The sequence below is a fragment of the Balaenoptera physalus genome (assembly GCF_965194825.1).
Source record: "Balaenoptera physalus genome assembly, chromosome: 11".
NCBI classification, from domain to species: domain Eukaryota; kingdom Metazoa; phylum Chordata; class Mammalia; order Artiodactyla; family Balaenopteridae; genus Balaenoptera; species Balaenoptera physalus.
The window spans coordinates 74,656,170-74,681,022 of NC_138896.1; the positions used below are offsets into that span (position 1 = coordinate 74,656,170).

The 24,853-nt window shown below is 55.6% G+C and overlaps 2 protein-coding genes across 12 annotated transcripts in view; one reads left to right on the top strand and one right to left on the bottom strand.

Moving 5' to 3' along the window:
* Window positions 1-6,754, top strand: part of LOC309638423 (nischarin) — an 87,128-nt gene extending 80,374 nt beyond the window's left edge. For all 8 annotated transcript variants that reach the window (XM_082414387.1, XM_082414389.1, XM_082414391.1 and 5 more), the window contains 24 exons: window positions 108-230; window positions 547-594; window positions 807-884; window positions 1,002-1,148; window positions 1,578-1,718; window positions 1,821-1,880; window positions 2,196-2,372; window positions 2,456-2,542; window positions 2,666-2,815; window positions 2,916-2,972; window positions 3,059-3,260; window positions 3,633-3,782; window positions 3,872-3,976; window positions 4,123-4,230; window positions 4,311-4,504; window positions 4,599-4,743; window positions 4,824-4,957; window positions 5,046-5,211; window positions 5,287-5,609; window positions 5,697-5,846; window positions 5,925-6,029; window positions 6,112-6,258; window positions 6,347-6,463; window positions 6,555-6,754. In XM_082414387.1, coding sequence (XP_082270513.1) covers window positions 108-230; window positions 547-594; window positions 807-884; window positions 1,002-1,148; window positions 1,578-1,718; window positions 1,821-1,880; window positions 2,196-2,372; window positions 2,456-2,542; window positions 2,666-2,815; window positions 2,916-2,972; window positions 3,059-3,260; window positions 3,633-3,782; window positions 3,872-3,976; window positions 4,123-4,230; window positions 4,311-4,504; window positions 4,599-4,743; window positions 4,824-4,957; window positions 5,046-5,211; window positions 5,287-5,609; window positions 5,697-5,846; window positions 5,925-6,029; window positions 6,112-6,258; window positions 6,347-6,463; window positions 6,555-6,611 — 3,171 coding nt within the window. In that variant the 3' untranslated portion in view covers window positions 6,612-6,754. The remainder of the gene's footprint in view (window positions 1-107; window positions 231-546; window positions 595-806; window positions 885-1,001; window positions 1,149-1,577; window positions 1,719-1,820; window positions 1,881-2,195; window positions 2,373-2,455; window positions 2,543-2,665; window positions 2,816-2,915; window positions 2,973-3,058; window positions 3,261-3,632; window positions 3,783-3,871; window positions 3,977-4,122; window positions 4,231-4,310; window positions 4,505-4,598; window positions 4,744-4,823; window positions 4,958-5,045; window positions 5,212-5,286; window positions 5,610-5,696; window positions 5,847-5,924; window positions 6,030-6,111; window positions 6,259-6,346; window positions 6,464-6,554) is intronic.
* On the bottom strand, window positions 6,647-23,873 carry NT5DC2 (5'-nucleotidase domain containing 2). 4 transcript variants are annotated; one of them, XM_082414491.1, is made up of 16 exons: window positions 23,544-23,872; window positions 20,731-20,755; window positions 11,792-11,949; window positions 11,208-11,392; window positions 10,951-11,025; window positions 10,630-10,685; window positions 10,395-10,488; window positions 10,065-10,193; window positions 9,917-9,977; window positions 9,731-9,833; window positions 9,501-9,602; window positions 9,208-9,289; window positions 7,460-7,546; window positions 7,224-7,364; window positions 7,075-7,139; window positions 6,647-6,990 (listed from the first exon to the last, which is right to left on the bottom strand). In XM_082414491.1, the coding sequence occupies exons 1-16, from the start codon at window positions 23,773-23,775 to the stop codon at window positions 6,729-6,731; spliced, it is 1,857 nt and encodes a 618-aa protein (XP_082270617.1). In that variant the 5' UTR covers window positions 23,776-23,872; the 3' UTR covers window positions 6,647-6,728. The 4 variants fall into 4 exon arrangements, with proteins under 4 accessions (XP_082270617.1, XP_082270618.1, XP_082270619.1 ...); XM_082414492.1 differs by lacking the exon at window positions 10,065-10,193 and having other exon boundaries at window positions 23,544-23,873; XM_082414493.1 differs by lacking the exons at window positions 11,792-11,949; window positions 20,731-20,755 and having other exon boundaries at window positions 10,344-10,488; window positions 23,544-23,871.
* Window positions 23,874-24,853: the final 980 nt, after the last annotated feature.

A 24,853-nucleotide genomic window follows, 5' to 3' on the forward strand; every position in this document is an offset into this window, starting at 1 on the left:
CAGGGCTTTGGGTGTTGGCCAGGGAACTTCATGGCCCCTTCCCCAGAGCTGGTTGGGGCAGCAGTCCTGGGAGTCACTGATGCCTCTCTTTCCTGTCCCTGCCTCAGAACAATGGAGGCTGCAGCCCCTATGCTGTGTGCAAAAGCACAGGGGATGGCCAGAGGATGTGTACCTGCGATGCAGTCCACACTGTGGGTGATGGCTTCACCTGCCGTGCCCGAGTCGGCCTGGTAATGATGCCCAAGTAGGACCCCTGACCGAGCCTTGGCAATGCCCCCCATGGGCCTGACCCATGATATTGGTTAAGACCCCAGATTTGATCCTGATCCTGGCCCTGACCAGGACTTGAGCCTGACCTCTGACTCCACCTAGGCCTGACCCAGTTATGATCCATGAAACCAATCCTGATCCTAGCACAGACCACCCTGGCTTTCCTTTCCTCATCTCTACCTTGGCCAGACCTTGGGCTCTAGGTGCTGGGACAGGCACCAGCCCTGCATGGAGGCCAACCACAATCTGAGCTGATCCTTGTTTCCCCTGATCCAGGAGCTCCTTCGGGACAAGCATGCCTCATTCTTCAGCCTCCATCTCCTGGTGAGTAACCAGCTGGCCTGCACATCCTTGGTCCAGCCTGGGCCTCTCTGACCTGCAAGTCCCACCTGTCTCTGGGCCATGATATTCTCATTTGGTCAGAGGGCTGGCTGGTTTGGTTTCTGAGTCTATGTCTCTCCCAGAAAATCAGTGGAAACCTCGAGTTGGTCCCAGGTCGCCCTTCTTCCACCCAAGCTGTTTCCCTCTCCCCCCAGGAATACAAGGAGCTCAAGGGGAATGGGCCTTTCACAATCTTTGTGCCGCATGCAGATCTAATGACCAACCTGTCGCAGGTAACTCAGCCCCTGGAGCAAGACTGGGGATTCTGGATGGGCATTCTGGGGGGTGGGCACTGCCTGGGCAGAGGCGGAAGTCAGGGCACCCTTGTGCCCTCATGACTCCCACTCCAGGATGAGCTGGCCCGGATTCGTGCCAATCGCCAGCTTGTGTTCCGCTATCACGTGGCTGGTTGCCGGCGGCTGCGAAGCCAGGAGCTGCTAGAGGAGGGCTATGCCACCACACTCTCCGGGCACCCGCTGCGCTTCAGTGAGAGGGAGGTGAGCCCAGGCCCTGGTCCCCGACATGGGCTGTCCACAGACCAAGGACTCAGCTGCTTTCAAGGCCCGCACCTATGCCCTGTCCCCATGCCTTTAAGACCCTCTCACCTTCCCAGGGCCAGGGCGGCTTTAATGAGAGGGAGATGAGTCTGTCCCCGGACCCCACCCACTACCTGGGACCAGTCCTGGGCTCAGGACTTCTGAGCTTGGCCCTGTGTCTGCACCGCTCCCACCAGCCAAGTCCGGTGGCTGTTTCCCTGAGTGGCTGTTTTCCCTGGGCTGGAGGCAAGACCCACCCTCTGCCTTGACCCCACCCACTTCCTGCCCCAAGACTCACCCAACCCAGGCTCTACTCCCACCTCAGGCCCCACCCACAGCTCCCTGAGCACCCCACTAGTTGGCTTTATTCAATCCCGGCCCCACCCCCAGGGCAGCATATACATCAATGACTTCGCACGCATGGTGAGCAGCGATCATGAGGCTGTGAACGGTGTCTTGCATTTCATCGACCGTGTCCTGCTGCCACCCGAAGCGCTGCACTGGGAGCCTGACGCTGCCCCGATTCCGCGGGTATGACCTGGGTGTGGGCCGGGAGCTGGAAGACAGGCGGCTAGGGGCCTGGGATCCTCCCTCCCCTCCTGACCTCACTGTTCACTGAGCGCCTGTCCCCAGAGAAACTTCACCGCCGCTGCGGAGAGCTTCGGTTACAAGATCTTCAGTGGCCTTGTGACGGTACTGCTCCTGTGTGTGAGCCTTTCAGTGTGTGCATATGTGCACGTGTAAGTGTGTATATGTGGGCGACTGTCAACGTATGTGCTCACCTTTCTGTGCACAGGCCATATTTGTGGGCATGAGCGTCCCAGTAAGCACAAGGGTGTGCTTATTTGTGCCCACATACCTGACAACTTGCATGTATGTCCATGTCTATTGGCCTGGGGTGGCTACAGAGGAATGTGGCTGGTGGGAAGGTCACCTGGGTCCCTGGAGCCCCCTCCATCTGCCCACCATCCTCTGACGGGATTGACTGTCACACCTCTATCCTACCAGATGGCTGGCCTGCTGCCCCTGCTTCGAGATTCATTCCATAGGCCCTTCACAATGCTGTGGCCCACGGACTCCGCCCTGCAAGCTTTGCCTCCCGATCGCCAGCTCTGGCTATACCATAAAGACCACCGTGACAAGCTGGCAGCCATTCTGCGGGGCCACGTGATCCGCAACATTGAGGTGGGTGCACTCCCAGACCTTGGTCCCCACTGCCTGCCACTGAGCCTGCCCTCCCAGCTCCAACTGTGGCTCCATCTGCTCAGGCCTTGGCATCTGACCTGCCCAACCTGGGCCCACTGCGCACCATGCATGGGACCCTCATCTCCTTCTCCTGCAGCCGTGCCCGGCCGGTGAGTCTGGGGAGAAAGCTTGAACGAGGGAAGCAGGAGGCAGGGGCCCTGGCGCTGGGGGGTGGGCTGCAGTATACCTGTGACCCGCCCCCCCCCCATGTACTCCACATCCTCCGCCTGCAGGGTGAGCTCACGGTGGGAGAGGAGGACGCCCGGATTGTGCAGCGACACCTGCCCTTTGAGGGGGGCCTGGCCTACGGCATTGACCAGCTGCTGGAGCCACCTGGCCTTGGTGCCCGGTGTGACCGCTTTGAGACTCGGCCTCTGTGGCTGGTGAGGGAGGCCACAGGCCAGAGGTGGATAGGCAGGGGCCTAAGCCCACCTGTCCTGTCCACTCACTTGAGCTTGCTGTGTTGGCCTCCCTTCCTTGCAGAAGGTTTGCAGCATTTGTGGGCTGGAACCACCCTGTCCTGAGGGCTCACAGGAGCAGGTAAGGGGCTGGGAGCCAGGTGGGGGTGGGGGCAGGGCCCAGGGCCTACCAAGCTCAGGTTTGCAGCCTGATTCCTCTTGGCCCAGGGCAGCCCTGAAGCCTGCTGGCGCTACTTCTCAAAGTTCTGGACGTCTCCTCCACTGCACTCCTTGGCACTGCGCAGTGTTTGGGCCCGGCCCAGCCACTGGGGTCAGCCCCAAGGCCTGGGCAGGGGCTGCTACCGCAACTGTGTCACCACCACCTGGAAGCCCAGCTGCTGCCCTGGTCACTATGGCAGTGAGTGCCGAGGTGAGTGTCCTGAGGCTGCGGATGCTGCTGGCTGGCTCCTCCAGCTCCCAAGGTGGCCAAGGGCGTGGTTCTGGCCACTGTGCCTCAGAAGGGGTGTCAGGGTGGTCAGGGGCTGGGGGCGGGGAGTGGAACTTACCAGGTGAGAATGCTCTAAGAGCTGGGGTGGGTGTGTAGATGGTACAGGACCTGGTGGGGTGTGCTGGGGTCCGGGTGTTCTCCAGGGTGTGGGGACTTGGGTGGATTGCTGCTTCTGCAAGAGCCTCTGCTGCCGCTGGGGGTCAGATGGACCGTGTGGCTGGGCTGGGGATGCATGTGTGCGGTTCCTGATGAGAGTCCCTGGCCCCACCTCTCTTCTCCCACCCTAACCCCTAGCTTGCCCTGGGGGTGCCAGCAGCCCCTGTAATGGCCATGGCACGTGCATGGACGGCATGAGCGGCAGCGGGTACTGTAGGTGCCGTTCGAGGTTTGCCGGGATGGCATGTGAACTCTGTGCCCCGGGTGCCTTTGGGCCCCTTTGCCAAGGTAGGCTATCCTGCCCGACCTTGCCCTATCCTGCTCCCTAATCCCTATGGCCCATGTGCCGACACCATCCTGCCTGTCCCTCTCCCCAGCCTGCAACTGTACCTCTCATGGCCACTGCGATGAGGGCTTGGGGGGCTCCGGCTCCTGCTTCTGTGATGAGGGCTGGACTGGGCCACACTGTGAGGTGCAGCTGGGTGAGTGGGCCCTGTGCTTGTGCCCACCCTGCACACGTGTATACACTTGCACACACCAGTGCATGCCCCAACTGCACACTGAGGTGGAAGGGGGTCTAGGAGGGCAGCCACTAACCTGGATGTGTGGGGTGGGCCCCGGGGGACAGAGCTGCAGCCTGTGTGTGCTCCACCCTGCGCATCCCAGGCCGTGTGCCGCGCTGGCCACAGCTGTGAGTGCAGCCTGGGCTACGAAGGGGATGGCCGCACGTGCACAGGTGAGCGGGAATGTGAGGTGGGAGGCCCCACTCCCCTCCCCTCCTGTCGCCTGGTCCAACCACCCTCTCGCTGCTTCCAGTGGTAGACCTGTGCCAGGATGGGCGTGGCGGCTGCAGCGAGCATGCCAACTGCAGCCAGGTAGGCACAGTGGTCACCTGCACCTGCCTGCCCGACTATGAGGGTGACGGCTGGAGCTGCCGGGCCCGCAACCCCTGTGAGGATGGCCACCGCGGGGGCTGCAGCGAGCACGCCGACTGCCTGAGCACTGGACCGGTGAGCAGGCGGGCAGCCAAGCAGCTGGGCGGGGGTTCCCCCAATGAGTGGCTGTCCCAGTCCCTGAAGGGCGCCCACCTGCTCTGCTGTCCAGAACACACGGCGCTGTGCGTGCCACGCCGGCTACGTGGGTGATGGACTGCAGTGTCTGGAGGAGCCTGAGCCGCCTGTGGACCGCTGCCTGGACCAGCCACCACCCTGTCACGTGGATGCTGTATGCACTGACCTGCACTTCCAGGGTATGCTTCCCTGCCCTCTCCCAGCACCCCGGCTTTACCTCGGTGCCGGCCCTCTGACCGTGCATCCCTCCCTTCCACAGAAAAACGAGCCGGTGTCTTCCACCTCCAGGCCCCCAGTGGCCCCTACAGCCTGAATTTCTCACAGGCCGAGGCAGCCTGTGGGGCCCAAGGAGCTGTCCTTGCTTCTCTCCCTCAGCTCTCTGCTGCCCAGCAGGTGCGCGGGGCCCAGGAGTCTGGAGCCAAGCCTGTGGGGGCCCCTTGAGTTGGGCCTTGGGTCTCAGCATCTGTTTGTGCCCCTACAGCTGGGCCTTCACCTCTGCCTTGTGGGCTGGCTGGCCAATGGCTCGGCTGCCCATCCCGTCGTTTTCCCGGCAGCAGACTGTGGCGATGGTCAGGTGGGCGTGGTCAGTCTGGGTGCCCGGGAGAACCTGTCGGAGCGCTGGGACGCCTACTGCTACCGCATGCAAGGTACAGCCACCACCACGCCCCATCCTCTGCCCTGCCTTTTCCCACTGACCCACTAACTCACTGCCTTTCCTGCAGACGTGGCCTGCCAATGCCGCGATGGCTTCGTGGGCGATGGGGCTAGCGTGTGCAATGGGAAGCTGCTTGATGTACTGGCCACCACTGCCAACTTCTCCACGTTCTATGGGGTGTGCAGGGGCCCAGGCTCAGGACCAGGGGGGTGGTACAGCCGGGATCCCTGTGGAGAGAGCCTACCCACTACCCTGTCCCCACCATCCCAGATGCTACTGGGCTACGCCAATGCCACCCCGAGGGGTCTCGACTTCCTGGACTTCCTGGACGACGAGCTCACCTACAAGACACTCTTCGTCCCTGTCAACGAAGGCTTTATGGACAACCTGGTAAGTAGCAGGGGGTGTGGGGAGAGCAGGGCCCAACTCTGCTCCCTCTAGCTGGCCCAGGCCAACAGGCCCTGCTTTTGCCCACAGACACTGAGCGGCCCAGACCTGGAGCTACACGCCTCCAATACCACCTTCCTGAGCACCAACGCCAGCCAGGGTACCTTGCTTCCCGCCCACTCGGGCCTCAGCCTCATCATCAGTGACATGGGCCCTGACAACAGTTCTCGGGCCCCTGTGGTGAGTCTGGAGGCTGCCCCTCCCCTGCTGGCCCCAGCCCTCACTCACCCACTGGGCCTGACCCTGGTCTCCCTACAGGTCCCAGGAGCAGTTGTGGTTAGCCACGTCATCGTGTGGGACATCGTGGCCTTCAACGGCATCATCCACACTCTGGCCAGCCCCCTCTTGGCACCCCCGCAGCCTGTGAGTTGGCCAGGGGCAGGCAGAGTGGCAAGGGGTGAGGGGACCGCTCTGGCCAGGTCTCTGATGCTCTCCTCATTGGCAGCGGGCAGTGGTGGCCCCGGAGGCCCGACCTGTGGCAGCAGGCGCGGGGGCTGTGGTTGCTGCTGGAGTGCTCCTTGGCCTCGCGGCCGGAGCCCTCTACCTTCGTGCCCGAAGCAGGTCCGCAGGCTTTGGCTTCTCTGCCTTCCAGGTAGGCTGGGCTGGAGGCTGATGGGGTTGGTGGGGTCTGGGCCCACCGAGCTTGCTTGAGGCCTCTCACTACTCACCTCTCTTCCCAGGCGGAAGATGATGCTGCTGATGACTTCTCCCCATGGCAGGAAGGGACGAGCCCAACCCTGGTCTCTGTCCCCAACCCGGTCTTTGGTAGCCATGATGCCTTTTGTGAGCCCTTTGACGTGAGTGCGGGGGCTGGGGGGTTGGGAAAGGGGACCCAGGGCCTGGTCTCGGCCCAGCCACTAACAAACAAACAAACAGTCCTCCCCTCAGGACTCGCTCCTGGAGGACGACTTCCCTGACACCCAGAGGATCCTCCAGGTCAAGTGACGCAGACGCAGCCGGTGCTGAAGCAGAGGCATGAGCAGGAGGGAGGCGCCTTTTATTGCCCAGAGTGGGTGGGACAGCAGGGGCGGGCTGGGCCTGGTCCAGACAATAAAGGTACCCTCAGCGGATGTGGGCCATATCGCCAAGGAAGGGTGTCTTCATGCATCCGGTGCAGAGCTGGTCCATCCAGAGTGGTGCCTCGTGCTGCAGGGGCGTGCGGCGGGGGTAGAAGGTGAAGTCCACGCGGTAGTTGAGCAGACAGCTGAGGGAGGCCATGTAGAGGTCGGAGAAGCGCACCAGGCGCCGCGAGAAGTAGGTGGGGTTGTGGAAGGTGCGAAAGATGCTCCCAAACTGCGCATTGAACAGGGCCTTGGTGATGCACCTGAGGAGGGAGATGTGGGCACTCACGGGGGGCTCCTGAGGGGGCTGGGCTGGGGCTCCTGCCCAGGCCCCACCACTCACTCACCTCAGCTCCTGCCGCTCCTTCATCCAGGCGGCCAGCACCTGCCGAGACTCGGCGTCCTGGTAGGTCTGGGGGAGACAAGGGGTGCTCTGGGCGTGTGCAGCCAGGCAGCGGCCCCCCACCTCCCCGCAGACGTCCAGCTGCCCCCGCACCTGCATACGCTCCAGCAGCCCTGTGAGCGCCTGCTGCCACGTCAGCGAGTGCATGTACTGTTCCGTGTTGATGATGCGGATCTCTCGCTCCAGCTCGGGGATAATAGCACCTGTGCGCCAGCCGTGACGCAGCATGAGATCCTGAGGGGCAGGGTGCAGGGCAGGCAGGGCTCAGCGCTGGCCAGGAGGCCCCCCTCCCCTCCCCACTGCGACCCATCCCCACCTCCCGCCCTCACCGCCAGGTCACTGTAGAGGTGGTCTCCGAAGTAGAGCACACGGGGGCCTCGCCATTCCGTCAGACGCAGGAAGTCAAACAGGTTTCCCTGGGAAGAGATTGGGTGGCGGGGGGGACCGGGCTAAGCCCAGTGTACCGAGGGGGCTCCCCCAGGGCTATTCTCCACCAGTCTTCCCAAATCCCTAATCCCCAGAGGCAGCAAGGCCCCTCAAGCCGGATGCTGGGCTGCCCTTTCCCGTGGCCTCGCTGTCCCCTCCAGGCTCCGGAAGGGGGTCTGCCTGGGGCATGAAGGTCTCCTATAGGCTTGGCCTGGTGCCCTGGGCCTCCACTCCCCGTGCCCTCACAACCCACCCAAGCTAGGGATTGAATCCACTCTTTGTGGGAAACAAACTGCAGCAGTGACCCCAGGGCCCTGAAGCAAGCAGGCCACCTCAGCCAGAGCCCAGAGGGACCCAGCAGACCAATGGCAGCCCTCACTGTGAGGCCGCCTGCCCCTCCTGCGCCAAAGCTGGAGAAAAGATGAAAACAGCCAGGCTCGAGCACAGCAGAGGAAGCTGGCAGGGGAGCAGAAACTGGGGCAGGGGTTGGGGGGGCACAGAGCACGAAGTACAGCAGCCTCTGCAGGGCAGGCGCCCACAGCCCGGAAGTGAGAAGAATATACACCCAGCAAAAAGGAGTTACTAGAAGCAGTCTGCGGGTGTGAGAGGCCTGGGGAGGTGACAGCCATGGGGGAAACAGGTAGCTGTGAAGGACTTTATGGTTGAAATAAGCTCAAGCAGAGAGGGTGAGGAGCAGGGGACCCGGAGCAAGAGGGAAGTATGAGCGGGTGGAGCGCTGAGGACGTGCCAAGTCAGGCAGGAGGGAGCCTGAGGTTCCAGCAACAGGAGACGGGGAGGGGAGAGCAAAGGAAGACGAGAACCACGCACACAATGAAATTTCAGAACATCGGGCATACAGAAGTCTAAAACCTGCCAGAGAAGAAAAATCAGTGTTCCCCACCAAGATGCGTGACCCTCCTCAGGCTCAGCCAGGATGCCAAGACAACAGGGAGCATCAGCCTCAGAGCCGAGGGGAAAAGCTGGTGCCCAAGGGGGCCACAGACAGTTGGGGGCCAGCAGGGTGGAAGGCTGAGTAGTCGGCAGGGGTGAAGGGCTGGGACCTTGGCACCAGGCGGCCCGAGGCTGCTCCCTGTGGCTGTCACTGGCCCGACTGTTGGCTTCCTCCCTGCCCCCAGCTTCTGGAACCTCCATCTCCAAGAAGCCCAGCTCAGCCAGGATTTCCACATTCCATCCAGAGCCAAATGCCTTGATCACCTCCTGCTCGCAGCCACCTGACACTTCCCCACCAAGCACCAGGCCCCTTCTCACCTTCCTAGCCAGCCAGGAAAGGGGTCTCCTCAGAGGCCTGTGCGCTGCCCCCACCAGGCTCATCTGGCTGCAGCAGAGTGCTCAGCCCCAAGCGAAACCAGGGCCATTTACTGGGCACTTGGCAAATGCCCGAACAATCTAAGAGCTTTACACCACCACTCAAGTAGAGTATTATACCTCTTTTACAGACGAGGAAAGCACAGCACAGAGAGGCCCAATTGCAGGCCCTGGGAGCCACTTCCTGTGAGGGGACAGAGCCACAACAGAGGTGTGGTGGCTGGTCAGGGCCCAAGAGGCCATGCGGCAGCCCCGCCACAGCCTGGGGCCGTGGCTGGGCCCTGGGATCCCTACCAGGTGCAACTCCCACCTAGATGGCTCTCACCTGCCGATAGATCTTGCCCTTTTCCAGGCGGGTGATACGGTCCCAATGCAGTGAGCCCTTCTCATCAAGTTTTCTGAAAGGCCTAGGGTGGGTTGAAAGGCCTAGGGTGGGGTTAAAGGGCCTGATTTCCAGTCTGTGGCAGGACCACAGGCTGGACACCTACCTCCCACTCTGCAAAGGCCCACCTGCTCACCTGCCCATCAGCAAGGGGGTGCCCCCACCCCAGGCACACAGGGCGGCAAGCAGAGGCCAGTCCCCGCTCCCTGGGCCCATCGCCCCTGCCAGGCCCATACTTGCGCCGGTCGGTGAAGAAGCTGGGCTTGTCTGCCTGGACGATGACCACGTCGAAGAGTTGGCGCCAGTCGGCACCCACCATGTGCCGCATCCCCTTGTCCCTGGGCAAGGGTGGGACAGAGTGGGACAGGTGGCAGGTGTCTGAGGGAGGCTCCAGGCCTGCCCACCCCAACTCAGGCCCCTGGCCCGCTCCCTCCTCCCACGGGTTGGGGGGCACGGGGGTGCTCACACGAAGCTGAAAGGACTGTTGGTGATGAGGAACAGCTGTTTCCCGTGCGCCACCAGGCGGCTCAGGACGGCGAATGTCTCATCCCCTCGCAGGATGTACTTCTCTAATGGGGGGAGATGGGAGCTTGTGAGGGCCAGCCCTGCACCCTGCCCAGGCAGGCCGCGGCAGGCAACCATCCCCGCTTACCCATGTCCCGCTCGATCCACTGGTACATAAGGCCCTTCACGTGCACATCTCGAATGGCGTCCTGGGGGCAGTGGAGGGACAGTGAGGCCACAGTGGAGCCCAGGAGGACCTGCCCTGCCACACTGGGAGGCAGGCCTAGTGCCCTCACCGTCACATCCTTATAGAGGTGTGCTTGGTCAAACTCCAGGCCATGGCCCAGGAAGTGGTCCACCACGCAGGACAGCAGTGCCATCTCTGGCAGCGAGAAGATGTCCATGAACTGCTTGATGGAAGGACCCTGAGGAAGGACCACTGACTCAGCAACCCCCAGCTCTGGAGACCCAAGAGCTCCAAATCTGTCTTGGGACACTGGTGGAGGGGCACAGCCTGTGGGTCAGGGCTGGTCCACCAGGGTGTGGGCACTGCCTCCCAGGGAGCCAGCACCCACCGTGAGGTCATGGAGCTGGCTGCCCTGGGCAGTGGCAGACGGAGCGAGTACCTTGCCATAGAAGCCACTCATCTGGTACAGTGGGATGTGCTGGGTGCCCCCATATAGGTCGATCACCTCTTCGTCTGGCACAGGCTGAAGGCCCCTGGGTGGATGCAGAGATCACCAGTCCGAAGTGGTCCTGAGCCCGGGCCACGGTGTAGGGTGGGGGACAGTGGGGTGACGCAGGACAGTGTGGACCTGGAGCAGCAGGTTGGGGTGGGGTCAGGGCAAGGTCAGCACTGACCTGTAGGCTGTCCCCAGTTGCACATAATGGAAGGCGTCAATCTTCATCAGAAGACTCTGAGGGCACCAAGGGAGTAAGATGGGCAATGAAGGAGTTTGCCATTAGCTCTGAGCCAGCGTTTGCTAGCCCCCATGCCGAAGCCCCAGCTGGATGGTACCAAGGGTTATCATGTGCACTCCAAGAGGAAGCTACAGCTCTGAGGCCAAGGGAGTAGAAAGATGAGCACCGCCCCCGCCCGCACAGGAGACGGGCGGCTAAGGAAGTAGGTCTGATATACATCCAGTCAGGAGGAGCCAGGGAGTCAATGGTCTAGCCACTCACCTTCTGAATATCATAGTGGAGGCCACGGATGGCAAAGCTGGGGTTGTAGTCATACTTTCGAATCCCCTCCGGGTACTGTGAGGGGAAATCAGGTCAGGCCTGAGCCAGCGGTACTGACAGACCTGCTGGCTGGGCAGCTGCCTCAGGGGATCAATTCAGCCACCCATCCAGGGGCGCCCCATGATCTGGCCTGGGGTTAGGCCAAGCTGTGCCCCACTGGTCTCCAGGGCCTGGGACCCCTACCTGTCTGGCCTCACCTTGTAGTGCTCAATCAGGATGTCACGGGCAGCACTGAAGATCTCTGGGTGCAGTGTGTCTGCATACTGGGCCAGGGTGTAGTCATAGTCGAAGCCGTAGACCTCGACATCGCGCAGGCTGATCTCGTTGTTGGCATAGATGGCCGCTGGGTTCAGGAGACTGCAGACCTCCGGAGGCAGGAGGTCTAGAGGAAGGAGGTGTAAGTATAATGAGGATGATCACGAAACACCCTAAAATGGTACTCTTAGCTCAATGCAGCAGAAGGTCAAACTGAGGCTCAGAGAAAAGTCACTCACCCAGGGTCACATGGGTGGGGTAAGGACCCTATGGGTCCTGGATTATACCACCGCCTGCAGCCTACCAGTTGCTCTGAGCCATGCCTCCTCCAGACTCTCATTAAGCCTCATGGGACACTTGGCTATGCTCTGACACTTTCCACCTTGCCTGAAGCTGGGGTTGGGACTTAGGAACATTATCAAGGTGAGGGGTACTGGGTAGCTCCACTGCTGCTCAGGGCCCCAGCTCTGTGCACCTGCCACAGGTCTCACAGTGAGGCCCCTCTAATCGGATTTCAGCTGCTCACCGGTCCACATAATGACATTCACTGCCCCTGGAACCGAGCAGGACCCTGTGTGGCTCCTGCGTACAGAAGAAGCCTTTCTGTCCCCCGTTTCTTGTTTATAGGGAACAGACTCCAGCCTCCATGACCTTCCCTGGGTTCCAAAGGGCAGATATGAACAGCTGCTAGTAGGGAAGGGAAAGGATGAGGAGACAAGGGAGGAGCAGCCAAGAAACAACCTGAGGCAAGGTTTGAGGAACCAGAGAAGCTCATCAAGATTAGGAGACCAGGGCTTCCCTGGTGGCACAGTGGTTAAGAATCCGCCTGCCAATGCAGGGGACACGGGTTTGAGCCCTGGTCTGGGAAGATCCCACATGCCACGGAGCAACTAAGCCCATGTGCCACAACTACTGAGCCTGCGTGCTGCAACGACTGAAGTCCACGTGCCTAGAGCCTGTGCTCCGCAACAAGAGAAGCCACCTCAATGAGAAGCCTGCACACCGCAATGAAGAGTAGCCCCTGCTCTCCGCAACTAAAGAAAGCCCGCGCGCAGCAATGAAGACCCAGTGCAGCCAAAAATAAATAAAAATAAATTTTAAAAAAGAAAAAAAAAAGATTAGGAGACCACCTGAGACAAGATTAAAGGAGTGCAGACCCTGCACACACCCTAATCTTATCAGCTACCCCACCCTTGAAAGATTGCTATAAAAGACTCCTCACCAATTCCTCCCCAGTTGGGAGATAGTTTTTTGGTGCAGGAGCCTGCTGTGTCCTCCTTTGCCTGTCAAAGCAATAAAGCTATTCTCTTCTACTTCACCCAAAACCCTGTCTCCGAGATTCGATTCGGCACTGGTGCAGGGAGGCTGAGTTTTTGGCATCCAATTTGGCGCCCAACATGGGGCTGACTCGCGGACAGTCCTGGGGTGGGGGGGAAGGTTCCCTGGCTTGATTGGACGCTCCAAGATTTTCTCCATACCAGCCTCATTCAAGAGTGCAGGGCTGGAGAATTCCTTTAGAGGCCAGATCACCTGGGACCCTTGCCTGGGAAGGCTGAGCCCCAGTCATACCCCATCGGCCATCCTGGCAGCTGGAACTCCGAGGTGGGACTAGATAGTGGAAGAGTGGTCCCGCTAGGGACCACCCTAGCAGCTGCGGAGGCCATCTTTGCCTTGAGGACATTCCTCTCTTCCTCCTGCCTGGACCACCCTGGACTTCCTACTCCAAGGAATTATCTTGAGGAAGCAGAAAAGTAGCATTTGAGATGTCACGACACCTCGGCTTAGCGTTTGGGGAAGTCCCCCAGCGTGTACTCCGAGGCCACTTTGACCCTGTCCATTTGGGGGAACCCTGGTTCCCATTTGGGGGATTCTCCATTCCAGGAAATCCCATTTGAGAGGTGTGCCGCTTGGGCAGAGGTCACGGGCTAAGTGGGACTTGGAAGCCCATTTGGTTTTGGTTTCTGTTTGGGTTTTTGGTTTCTTTGGTTTGAGGCTCTGTTGCTGGCTAGGACTTTGGTTTGTTCTTGGTCTGAGCGTGAGTGTTCTTTCAGTCAAACATGGGAAGTGCTTCTTCTTTGATTCCATCTGATAGTCCCCTGGGGAAAATTCTGGCAGACTGGTCAACCTATAGCTATCAACCTATGACTAAAAAGAATGAGATTCTATTGTAATTCTGTTTGGCCAATGTACATTCTTAAAAGTAAGGAGAGGTGGCCTTTGTATGGTAGCCTAAATTATTATTCTATTCTTTAGCTAGAATCGTTTTGTCACAGGAATGGAAAGGCTGGGAATTCTCTCCACTCCATATGGGCTAGCCGCTCCAGGCTTTCCAAGAGCCAACTCTGGGTTTGTTCTTTTTCAAGAACTGAGCCAATCTGTTTGGAAACCTTTGTCTGGGAGTGGAAGTATAATTTTTAAACTACACCTCCTCTGATTTTCTGTGTGGCCATAGCTTATCTGTCGTTTGTGCTTTTGTGTGTATTGTTTTGGGGTGAGCCACTCTGGCTTGCGCAGGGTGGCAAAATTCTGCCTGCTCGTTGCGAGCCACTTTGAATTCTCTGTCTGGGAGTGGAAATGGAATCTTTGGGCTACACCTTGTCTGATCTTTTGTTTGTGGGACCATGTTTGTTGTTTGTATGTGTGTGTGTCAGTACTTGCACTGACCGGTTGAGACATCTGTCGTGAATAACAGGGCTCACGTGTGACAACAACATCAGTGTATCCTTCCCTACTGTGTGGGGCTTTGCCTGTGGAGGAATGTTGGTTGGGATTTTCCCTTTTGGACTAGCCTTGTTATAGGTGACCAGAGTTCTGTTCCATCTCTGTACACCCCCTAGGGTATTTTTACAAAACTGGGAGCTCTTCAGCTATGCTCCCATGAAAAGGAATTGGTATTTCTTTCCCCCTGTGCCTAGGTCCTCAGGAACACATGTTATCTAGACCATCTCTAGTTCCTGAGACTGAAGAAAAAGGGCAGGGGAAAGAAGGCCTTATTAAACTCAAGTGGAAAAACTGTGAGATCTCTGGTTCTGTCTTTATGTAGAAGTTAACTTGTAAATGAGCTCTGTTTAACTGACTTAAAAAAGTAAGAGCTTACAAGTTAAATCTAAATGTCTAAAAAATTGGCCAATATAAATTTTGGACCACACGATCTGGGAAATATTCAGTACTGAATTGATATCTGTTATTGAAGGTAGCTTAAGCTTGTTGGTTTAATTAATATAGACATGTCTTTAGAATCATCAGTGTTAAGTAAAGCAAACGAGGTTAAGAGTTTTTGGGTAAACTCTTTACGAATAAGTATTTTAGGAATGTCTACTTAAGAATAATCTCTCCAGATGCTTGGTAACTTAAAATTGTAGAGTTGTGCTAAATTAAGTTAAATGATGGAAGTTTATTGAATAGGTAGGCCATTTCCAAGTAAAATAAGATACTGAAACATTAATTACTGAATACTGGCTTCCCTTTGCAGAGAGACTAAAGGTATTTAGGAACTAAAGGTATTTGGTGCCACCCTGTGATTCTGTATAAGAAAGCCATGTCTGGGACTTCCCTGGTGGTCCAGTGGTTAAGAGTCTACCTTCCAATGCAGGAGATGCGGGTTTGATCCCTGGTCGGGGAACTAAGATCCCACATGCTGTGGGGCAACCAACTAAGCCCGCATGCTCTGGAGCCCGCGTGCCACAACTAGAGAGAAGCCCCGCGTACCGCAATGAAGAGCACGCATGCCACAACTAAGACCCGACGCAGCCATAAATAAATAAATGAATAAATGAATGAATGAATATTTAAAAAAAAGAAAGCACATGTCTTTGGAAATTATTGGTATTTATGTTTATCAATCTACAGAGTGCTGAAGACAATTCACGGTTGCTTAAGGGAAGTAGGTTGTGTGTTTTGAACAAAAGATGGTATGAGGAATGGCACTGCATTTTCCTAAGGAAAAAAAAAAAAAGTGATTTTTGCCCTAGAGCTGGTTGATTTTGAATGGAAAAGAAAGGGGCAAAATATGTTTACAGAAAGTTGTAGAAGGTCTGCGGAAAAGGAAAAGGAAATTTATTGGGGTAAATGAATTTTGTTGGGAGTGGGCTGGGACAAGACTGGATTTGGTTTCTTCCTCTAAAGTTTTCTTGAAATACTGCTTTTGATAACAGCTTGTGAGTTCCTTTGCCTTTAAGTGATCTGTACTCATCTTTGTTTAACTGCATCCTTTAAGTCCTTCTGTCATTTATAGACAGTTATTGTACTCTGATGCTTTTGCAGAAGTGCTTCATCTTCAAGATTTATGTGAAGGACCTTTTGATAAATACAGGTCTCTCATAAATTTCATATCATACCACTGAGCTGGGTCTACTGCTTAAGGCACATGTACAATGCTTGTGTGACAATTGGGTATAAATGATAAAATATATGTCCTATAAAGTGTTTCCTCATTAACATACCTCTGAGCTTGTTCACGATACCTGATCAGTTTTCCCCCAGTGTGGATTAACTAGGCAAATATAAAGGAGGCCTAACATGGTGGGATACGATCTACAACCAGGTCAAACAGCTGAATCACCCCGGCACTGAGGGACAGCTATTTTGATTATCAATGCTTTCTATTGAAAGATTTGCAATCAGAGGGAAAATGATGAAAAAAATCTGCATGTATTGAGGTGTGGGGAAGTCACTGGCTTATACATGGTTTAACTTTAAAAAAAGGCCTGTTTTGTAGCCTTTCAGACACGCATTGTACATCTGCTTTGACACTGAGGAGGGGAGTGCATTTGAAAGTCAAAATGGAGTAACTATGGTAAAACTAGTTGACCACTGTGTATGTGATTTCGGACATATTCCTGTATTGTTGCGAACTTGAATTTTCTGAGCTACATCAGACTTGGGATGCCACAAGGATTTTAAAACTCTCCCACCCTCTTCAACAAGATTTTGGCTAAAGAAAAAGTATCAGAAGTGACAAAAGCTCTTCTTAAGGACATGATTCCTAGGTACGGCCTTCCCTCTACTATTCAGAGTGACCATGGATCTGCTTTCAGAGCAGAAATAACACAAACAGTAAATAAAGCTTTAGGTATAAAATGGAAACTTCACTCAGCATGGAGACGCCAATCTATAAGAAAGGCTAAGAAGATGAATCACACCCTGAAGAACTTTTGCTAAGCTATGCCAGGAAACTCATCTAAAATAGAACAAGGGCTTGCGGATTGCTCTCCTCCATATATGGGTGGCCCCTAGAAGCAGGCGAGGATTGAGCCCTTACGAAATTATATACAGGAGACCATTCTTGGCTCCTAAGAGTAAAGAAAGAAAAACAGTTCATGGTGCTGGGAAAGTTGGACAGCTGCATGTAAATCAATGAAGTTAGAACACACCCTCATACCATGCACAAAAATAAACTAAAAATGGCTTAAAGACTGAAACGTAAGACATGACACCATAAAACTCCTAGAAGAGAGCATAGGCAAAACATTCTCTGACATAAATCGTACCAATGTTTTCTTAGGTCTCCCAAAACAAAAATAAACAAATGGGACCTAATGAAACTTACAAGCTTTTGCACAGCAAAGGAAACCACTCAAAAAATGAAAAGACAACCTACGGAATGGGAGAAAATATTTGCAAATGATGCGACAGACAAGAGTTAATCTCCAAAATATACAAACAGCTCATACAACTCAACAACAAAAAAACAAACAACCCAGGGAATTCCCTGGAGGTCCAGTGGTTAGGACTCTGCACTTTCACTGCTGAGGGTGCGGGTTTCATCCCTGGTTGAGGACATAAGATCCTGTAAACTGCACAGTGCGGCCAAAAAACAAACAACAACAACAAAGAAAAAACAACAAAAAACCACCAATCAAAAAACAGGCAGAAGACCATAATAGACATTTCTCCAAAGAAAACATTTAGATGGCCAGTAGGCACATGAAAAGATGCTCAACATCACTAATTATTAGAGAAATGCAAATCAAAACTACAATGAGGTACCACTTCACACCAGTCAGAATCCCCATCATTAAAAAGTCTACAAATAACAAATGCTGGAGAGGGTGTGGAGAAAAGGGAATTCCACTCTTGGTGGGAATGCAAGTTGGTGCAGCCACTATGGAAAACAGTGTGGAGGTTCCTCAGAAAACTAAAAATAGAACTACCATATGATCCAGGAATCCCGATCCTGGGCATATACCCAGACAAAACTATAATTCAAAAAGATACATGCACCCCTATGTTCACAGCAGGACTATTCACAATAGCCAACACATGGAAACAACCTAAACGTTCAACAGATGAATGGATAAAGAAGATGTGGTACACATATACAATGGAATACTACTCAGCCATAAAAAAGAATGAAATAATGCCATTTGCAGCAAACATGGATGCAACTAGAGATTATCATACTAAGTGAACTAAGTCAGAAGAACAAATACCATATATATCACTTATATGTGGAATCTAAAATAGAGCACAAATGAACCTATCTACAAAACAGAAACAGATTCGCAGACATAGAGAACAGATTTTTGGTTGCCGGGGGGAGGTGGGGAGGTGGGGAGGCAGAGGGATGGACTGGGAGTTTGGGGTTACTGGATGCAACTGTTACATTTAGAATGGATGAACAGGGACTTCCCTGGCAGTCCAGTGGTTAAGACTTTGCCTTTCAATGCAGAGGGTGTGGGTTTGATCCCTGGTCAGGGAGCTAAGATCCCACATGCCTCATGGCCAAAAATCAAAACATAAAACAGAAGCAATACTATAACAAATCCCATAAAGACTCAAAAAAAGAAATGGTCCACATCAAAAAAAAAAAAATCTTAAAAAAAAAAAAGAATGGATAAACAACAAGGTCCTACTGTATAGCACAAGGAACTACTATCTCCTGGGATAAACCATAATGGAAAAGACTATAAAAAAAATAATGTAGGGCTCCCCTGGTGGCGCTGTGGTTAAGAATCCACCTGCCAATGCAGCGGACACGGGTTCGAGCCCTGGTCCAGAAAGATCCCACACGCCACGGAGCAACTAAGCCCGTGCGCCACAACTACTGAGCCTGCGCTCTAGAGCCCATGAGCCACAACTACTGAGCCCGCATGCCACAACTACTGAAGCCCACATGCCTAGAGCCCGTGCTTTCCAACAAGAGAAGCCACCACAATGAGAAGCCTGCATGCCACGACAAAGAGTAGCCCCCGCTCACTGCAACTAGAGAAAGACCGCGCACATCAGCGAAGACCCAATGCAGCTTAAAAAATATATATATATATATATATGTGTATAACTGAGTCACTTTGCTGTATAACAGAAATTAGCACATTGTAAATCAACTATACTTCAAATAAATAAATAAAGCAGTATGTACAACAGACTGGTCAATTGTTAACCGCTATGCATGAATTTGTGTCTCACAGGTCTCCCCCTCGCCTGGAAGCTCCCTTTCATCCCTTCAAAGCAGGAGACAGGGTGCTGCTGAAAGTGTGGAAAGAACAAGAACCTGAGCAGCAGCTTGAAGAGAAATGGAAGGGACTCTATGATGTTCTTCTTACCACTCATACCTCTCTAAAATTGGATGGAGTAAAACCGTGGGTACATCACACTAGAGTAAAATGATCACCAGAGACTGACCAGCCACGCCTGCCTACAGCCAGCAAACAAGACTCCTAAGAAGTGGACATCTCACCCTTTGGGAAACCTTAAGTATTTGTTCCAACAAGTGGAATGAAGTTTTGTTTTCTTATTCTTTCTCATACCTTTTACTTTTCCCCACAAAACTATAGATTCATATGCTGATTCTCTTGATAATTCTAACTGCTGGATATGTGGTGAGCTTCCTATTTCCGGGTCTTCAGGATTGACCTGGTGAGTTTTCCCCCTTACAGGGAATTGTTTGGAAACAACTGGCTACAACAGCCCAGTTCCAGACTGGGTTTCCGATTTATTCTCCTGAATTTCTAGGGAAATGAGATCTACACCGTCTACTAAAGTTCCAGTTGTCACTCGTTTTACCTTTAACTTGGGCCTGTTGCACCAAAATGGCGGACTAAGGGATTGAGATCTTAATCATACAGGACTCCTCGGATCCAGGACTAGGAATTCAAGTATTTCTAATATTTCTTTCTTTCTTTTTCTTTAATAAATTTATTTATTTATTTATTTTTGGCTGTGTTGGGTCTTCGTTGCTGTGTGCAGGCGTTCTCTCCTTGCAGCGAGCGGGGGCTACTCTTCATTGCAATGCACAGGCTTCTTATTGTGGTGGCTTCTCTTGTTGCGGAGCACGGGCTCTAGGTGTATGGGCTTCAGTAGTTGTGGCATGCAGGCTCAGTAGTTGTGGCTTGCAGGCTCTAGAGCTCAGGGTCAGTAGTTGTGGTGCATGGGCTTAGCTGCTCCGTGGCATGTGGGATCTTCCCGGGCCAGGGCTCGAACCTTTGTCCCCTGCATTGGCAGGCGGATTCTTAACCACTGCACCACCAGGGAAGCCTTCTAATATTTCTAATTTGGTATCTATGCCCCATTTCAGCAGGAAGTAGCCTGAGTGGCCATCACCCTGTACCCTGAAAGATTTGGGGAAAGATAAAATTGAAGCGGGGATTAAAACCGAGTCCCTCTGCCAAGTTTATGATTAACATTTCTATCCAAAACGCTTATTCCTTATCTTGTCCAACATCTGTTCTCCTCAAGACTGAGGAGTATCAAAGAAAAGGGGGGAGTGAAACCAAGCAGGACCCTGTGGGGCTCCTGGGAACAGAAGCCTTTCTGTCCCTCATTTCTTGTTTGTAGGGAACAGACTCCAGCCTCCATGACCTTCCCTGGGTTCCAAAGGGCAGATTTGAACATTTGTTAGTCGGGAAGGGAAAAGATGCAGAGACAAGGGAGGAGCAGCCAAGAAACAACCTGAGGCAAGATTTGAGGAACCAGAGAAGCTCATCAAGATTAGGAGATCACCTGAGATGAGATTAAAGGAGTGCAGACCTTGCTCACATCCTAATCTTATCAGCAACCCCACCCTTGAACCATTGCTAGAAAAACTCACCAACTCCTCGTGGGTTGGGAGATAGTGTTTTGAGGCAGGAGCCTGCTGTGTCCCCCTTTGCCTGGCAAAGCAGTAAAGCCATTCTCTTCTACTTCACCTAAAACTCTGTCTCCGAGACTTGATTCAGCACTGGTGCACAGAGGCCGAGTTTTCAGCATCACCTCTAGGCAGGGAACATTGCTAATTATGACAGGTGGGACATGTGGTGGGTTCTGGGTCATTACCCAGGCTGCTCTCCTCTGAGGATACAGTCATAGCCACCCCAATCCCCTGGCTGCTCCCTAGGGGCTGAGGGTTCCCAGGCTTATCTACCTTGGTTTCCCCATCTGTGCAGTGGGGGAGGTGGATGGGGAAAGGGCACGGGCTTTGAGGTCAGAGAGAGCAGACCGAGCCCTCCCTCGCATGGCTGTGACCTCAGGAAAATTACCACACCTTACCTTTTGGGGCTCAGTTTCCTTGTCTCTAAAGGGGGAATAAAAATTGTATCAACCTACAAAATTAAAAAGAGGGTCATACAGAACGTGCTCTGGGCAGCATTCCCACCTGGACCCGTGGCAAATGTAGGATTAAATGGGCAATGCACCTCTGGAGCCCGCATTTCCCTGTCCCCAGTTTCCCTCAAGGAAACGGGTTGCAGGGAATCAGAGGGGAGCAGGCAGGACTAGGTGCACACACAGCACACTGCTTTGCAGGGGCTCCAGGTGCCCCCGTTCCTGAGACCTCTTGCCTGTGGCTGAGGCCCGAACAGCCCAGGCCTCCAGGGAATTAATTTTTGTCTCAGACACAACAAGTTGTGATCTTGAAGCAGAAGCCCGTGGCCATGGAGCAGACATTTGCCTCAAAGGTCCCTTTGGAACACAGGCTCCACACCCATCCCCTTTCCTTTGGAGACAAGTACAGAGCGTGGGTGGGAGAACAGGTGTGGCTGGTTCCTCTGGTGGCCCTTAGGCCTGGAAGAGCAGCTGCTTCAGATTCATGGGTGCAGATGGAACACTCCTCACCTGGGTGCACATGAGACACAGCTGACATCAGCTCTCTATGAAGCTGCTTCTGAGATGTCCCTTCCCACGGTCCTGAGTTCCTGGGTGCCATCTGTGACTCTCAGCACAAAGCCAAGTAGTTCCCCAGGAGGGCAGGGGTCTGCTTGGCTGTGCAGCCCCTTGCTGGCACTGAGTTCTGGCCAAATCCAGGCTTTCGCCTCTGCCCTTGAGGATATTCCCAGGGATGGACAACCCTCCCAGGAACAAAGCAGGATGGGGAAGCAGCCCACAGGCCTGGCCTCCTGACCCAGCTTCTAAACTGAGAAAACCATAGCTCTGGGGGCCAGAAGGCCCCAGTTTCTTCCATAGGTCTGTGGTGGTGCATGGGGCCAGGTGAGGAGATATGCCCTCCACCTGCACCAGCTTCCCAAATTCACTGGTCTCACTGTCCAGCCCCCACCTTCCAGGCCAACTCCTCCCAATGGCAGCCATGAGACTCACTTGTGGGGGCCATCCTCCCAGCTGCTGCTGGTGCCTTAGAGCCCACTCTAATCCCATGAGGTGATCACACTTATTCCTCCATCATCCAGAGGAAGAAACTGGAGTGCAGGGAGGTAAAGTCACTTGCTCCAAACCATCTAGCAACAGGCCATGGAGTTGAGATTTGAATTCAGGTCACCCTACCTGCCTCAATCACTTTGCCCCTCCGCCTAGCCTTCCAGTGTCACCACACTGAGGCTGGGGGGGAGGGGCTGGCCTAGGGCCTGGCTCCCTGGCAAAGTTTTGTCCACAGGCATCAGCACGTCTCAATGTCCAGAATCTCCCCCAAGAAAACCCAGCCAGAGGGGATAGTTAGGACCCAGGGGTGCAAGGCTGGTCCATCCTGGCACTCACTATGGCATCTTGGAAAAGACCTTGCCCTTATCACATCAAGAGGAGCTTGGGGGGGGTCTCTGTGAAGATCTGAAGATCCAAGTGGGCCCTGAGTGAGAAAGCCCACTAGACTTCCCTATGTCTCTCCCCCACACCTACAATGTAGGCTTCTCAGGCTGTTCTACAGAGGGTCTTCTCGAGGCCCAGAGCAAAGACATCTCCTTAAACGGCACCCCATGTATGCCCTGTCCACTGGGTGGCAGGGATGGTCCTGATAGAGGCCCAAGGGCTTCAAAACCACCATTCCTCAGGGCTTATTCTGCCTTCAGCTCCTCAAAATGTGAGTCCTGTCCACCCACACTACTCCCAGGTCTCTACACAGCTGGAGTGGAAGCCCTCGTTCAGGCAGTTGGAATCTTCCAGACAGGACCACTTTGTCTTATCAGACGACAAAAGCTATGTCACTACCGGAAGGGCTCCTCCTGAAGTTGCCCTGTCCCTTCCTGGCCTCTTTCCGAGTCAGCACCACAACCCTGTGACAGAGGCCCCAGTACTGTGTTTGCCGATGTAAGACACTGAGGGTCCGAGAGGAAGAGGCTTGCTGAGCGCCACCCAGCTGGTCAGTGATAGGGCCAAGACCCAACCACATCTGTCTGCTAGAGGCAGGGCCCCAGAGACCAGAACAAATATCCAGCCCTCTGGCCTCACCAGGGTGCCCTGGGGCCTCATCTGCCCGTTTTGCAGAGGGAGAGAGGATAGCGTAAGTGCCCTGGCGAAGGAAGCAGCAACCCTTCTGGATTCCAGGGAACTTGGGCGACTTGGTGTCGTTTCTCCAAACAACGCCTTCCTCTGCTGGGCTGAGAGCGCGAGACTCCAGGGCGGAATCTAGAGGCGTCCGAAAAGTCTAGTCGGCATCTTTTGAGTCGGGAGTCTCTAGGAGCCCGCTCCGGCCAGCGCCGCCGGCTGGCTGGCTTTGTCCCCAGTACTCCCGCCCCAACTAAGGGCCCCGAAGAGAACAAGGGGTTGGGGGCGTTTCCGCTTCGGCCTCCCAACAGGCGGGACCCTGAGGAAAGACGGCGGGGCCCGCCTTCCGGCGGCCGCTACAGGAACCCCGAGCTCCTGAACACTGAGCAGAGGAACAAACCGCGCACCCGCCCGCCTCCGGGCGTCCCCAGAAGCCCCCAGGACCCTCCGCCGGAGTCCCTCCCGAAGGGCTGCCCGGCCTTAGGGCTCTGGGGCCCCGGCGAGCCCCACCACGGCGCTTCCCCCGAGGAGCGGCGCCCGGGACGACTCGGGAGCGGTGCCCTGGAACTCGGTCCGTCGGTCCGTCGCCCAGGCTCGCGTGTGCCGCCGAGAGGGCTACACCCCCGGCGCTCCTCCCGCTCGGGCTCACCTACCGTGCACCAGTCTCCGCATGTCCTGGTATCGAGCCCACAGGTGTGCGCTGGGCTCGGCGCCGCCGGCGGGCGCCGAGGCAGGCGCAGAGCGCGGGGCGCCGGGGCAGTGGGCGCCGGGACCCGGGGGGCCGCAACCAGGGCAGGAGGGCGAGGACGAGGCGGCTCGCGGCCCGCCGTGGTCTCGGCGCGGCAGGTAGCGCCGAGCGGCTGCCCGCAGCCCCACACCCGCCATGCCCGCTGCGCGCCGCCCGCGCTGCCCTCAGCCCTCCGGGCCGTCCGCTGCCCTCCTACTGCGCGCCCGCCACCGTGGCCGCGTGCTCCTCACGGCGGCCGGCCAATGGGCGCGGCGCGCGGAGCCCGATCGCCAATGGGAGCGTCCCTATGCCCGGGGGGGCGGGAGGTCCCGGACGGGGCGGGGCAGGCTCCCCGACCCCCTCCCCCAGTCTCCCGAGCGACCCAGGAGGACTCTGCGCCCCCCTTCGGAATCTACGGCGGCGATGGCGGCTCCTTCTTTCCTCCCCTAGGGAGGCTGGAGGGCCTAAGAAAGGCCGTCCCCGCGAGGCTCCGGACGGCCAGGGCTCGGAGGGGAGAGGGCCAGAGCGCGGCGGGTCCACCCCGGCCCCCCGGCCCTCTGTCTCCCCCTCTGCTCCCGGGTCCTCCCGCCCCTTCCCCCACCTCCTGTCCTCCTGACCTCAGATCCTCTGCCCCTTCCCTCAGTCCTGCAGCGGGGGTCCTGTTCCCCGCCCCTCTCCCCTGACGGCTCTGCTCGCGGACCAGAGACCGGTCCGTTTCACTCACGTCTCTGGCGGATAAAGAGTCCTTCCTGCGCGCTCCCCGCTGCCAGCCCCACGCTGGGTGAGACCTCGGGACCCGCAGCGCAGCCGACGTCCGCTGAAGCAGACGTCGCTCCCTCTCTGTGCCTTACACGGATGATCTCTGTTAACTTGGAGCGAGGCGGTGGGCCAGGGGCCACTGTGCTTGCCTGGTTCCTACCTCAGCAAATGGCCGCACCGAACCTCTCCATTCCTCGCTTCCCCACGCAGGACTCTCTAGCTCTTCTAGCAATATCACCAGGATTTCCAACGAAATTCCTCTTTCCTGCTGGGAACCACTCTCCACCCGCGTGTATTCCACACAGATCCGTTTTCTGGGTCCACATGCGCATGTGCCCTGGACCTTGAGCCGGCCGACCCTGCACCCGTGGGCCTTGTCGGTGGAGAGCTGGCTAGCTAGACACTGTTTCCGTGGGATGCTCCCCGCGGTGTCCTCGCCGGGTCTAAGGGTGTACATTCCAATATTCACTGCACCTT

Coding starts and splice junctions, on each gene's coding strand:
- NT5DC2 (XM_082414491.1), bottom strand. CDS start 23,775: ATGGCGGGTGTGGGGCTGCGGGCAGCCGCTCGGCGCTACCTGCCGCGC. Junction 11,950..20,730: donor AGGAAACTGAGCCCCAAAAG/GTAAGGTGTGGT, acceptor CCCTACTAGCAG/CTGTTCATATCTGCCCTTTG. Junction 10,686..10,950: donor TCCACTATGATATTCAGAAG/GTGAGTGGCTAG, acceptor TGGTGCCCTCAG/AGTCTTCTGATGAAGATTGA.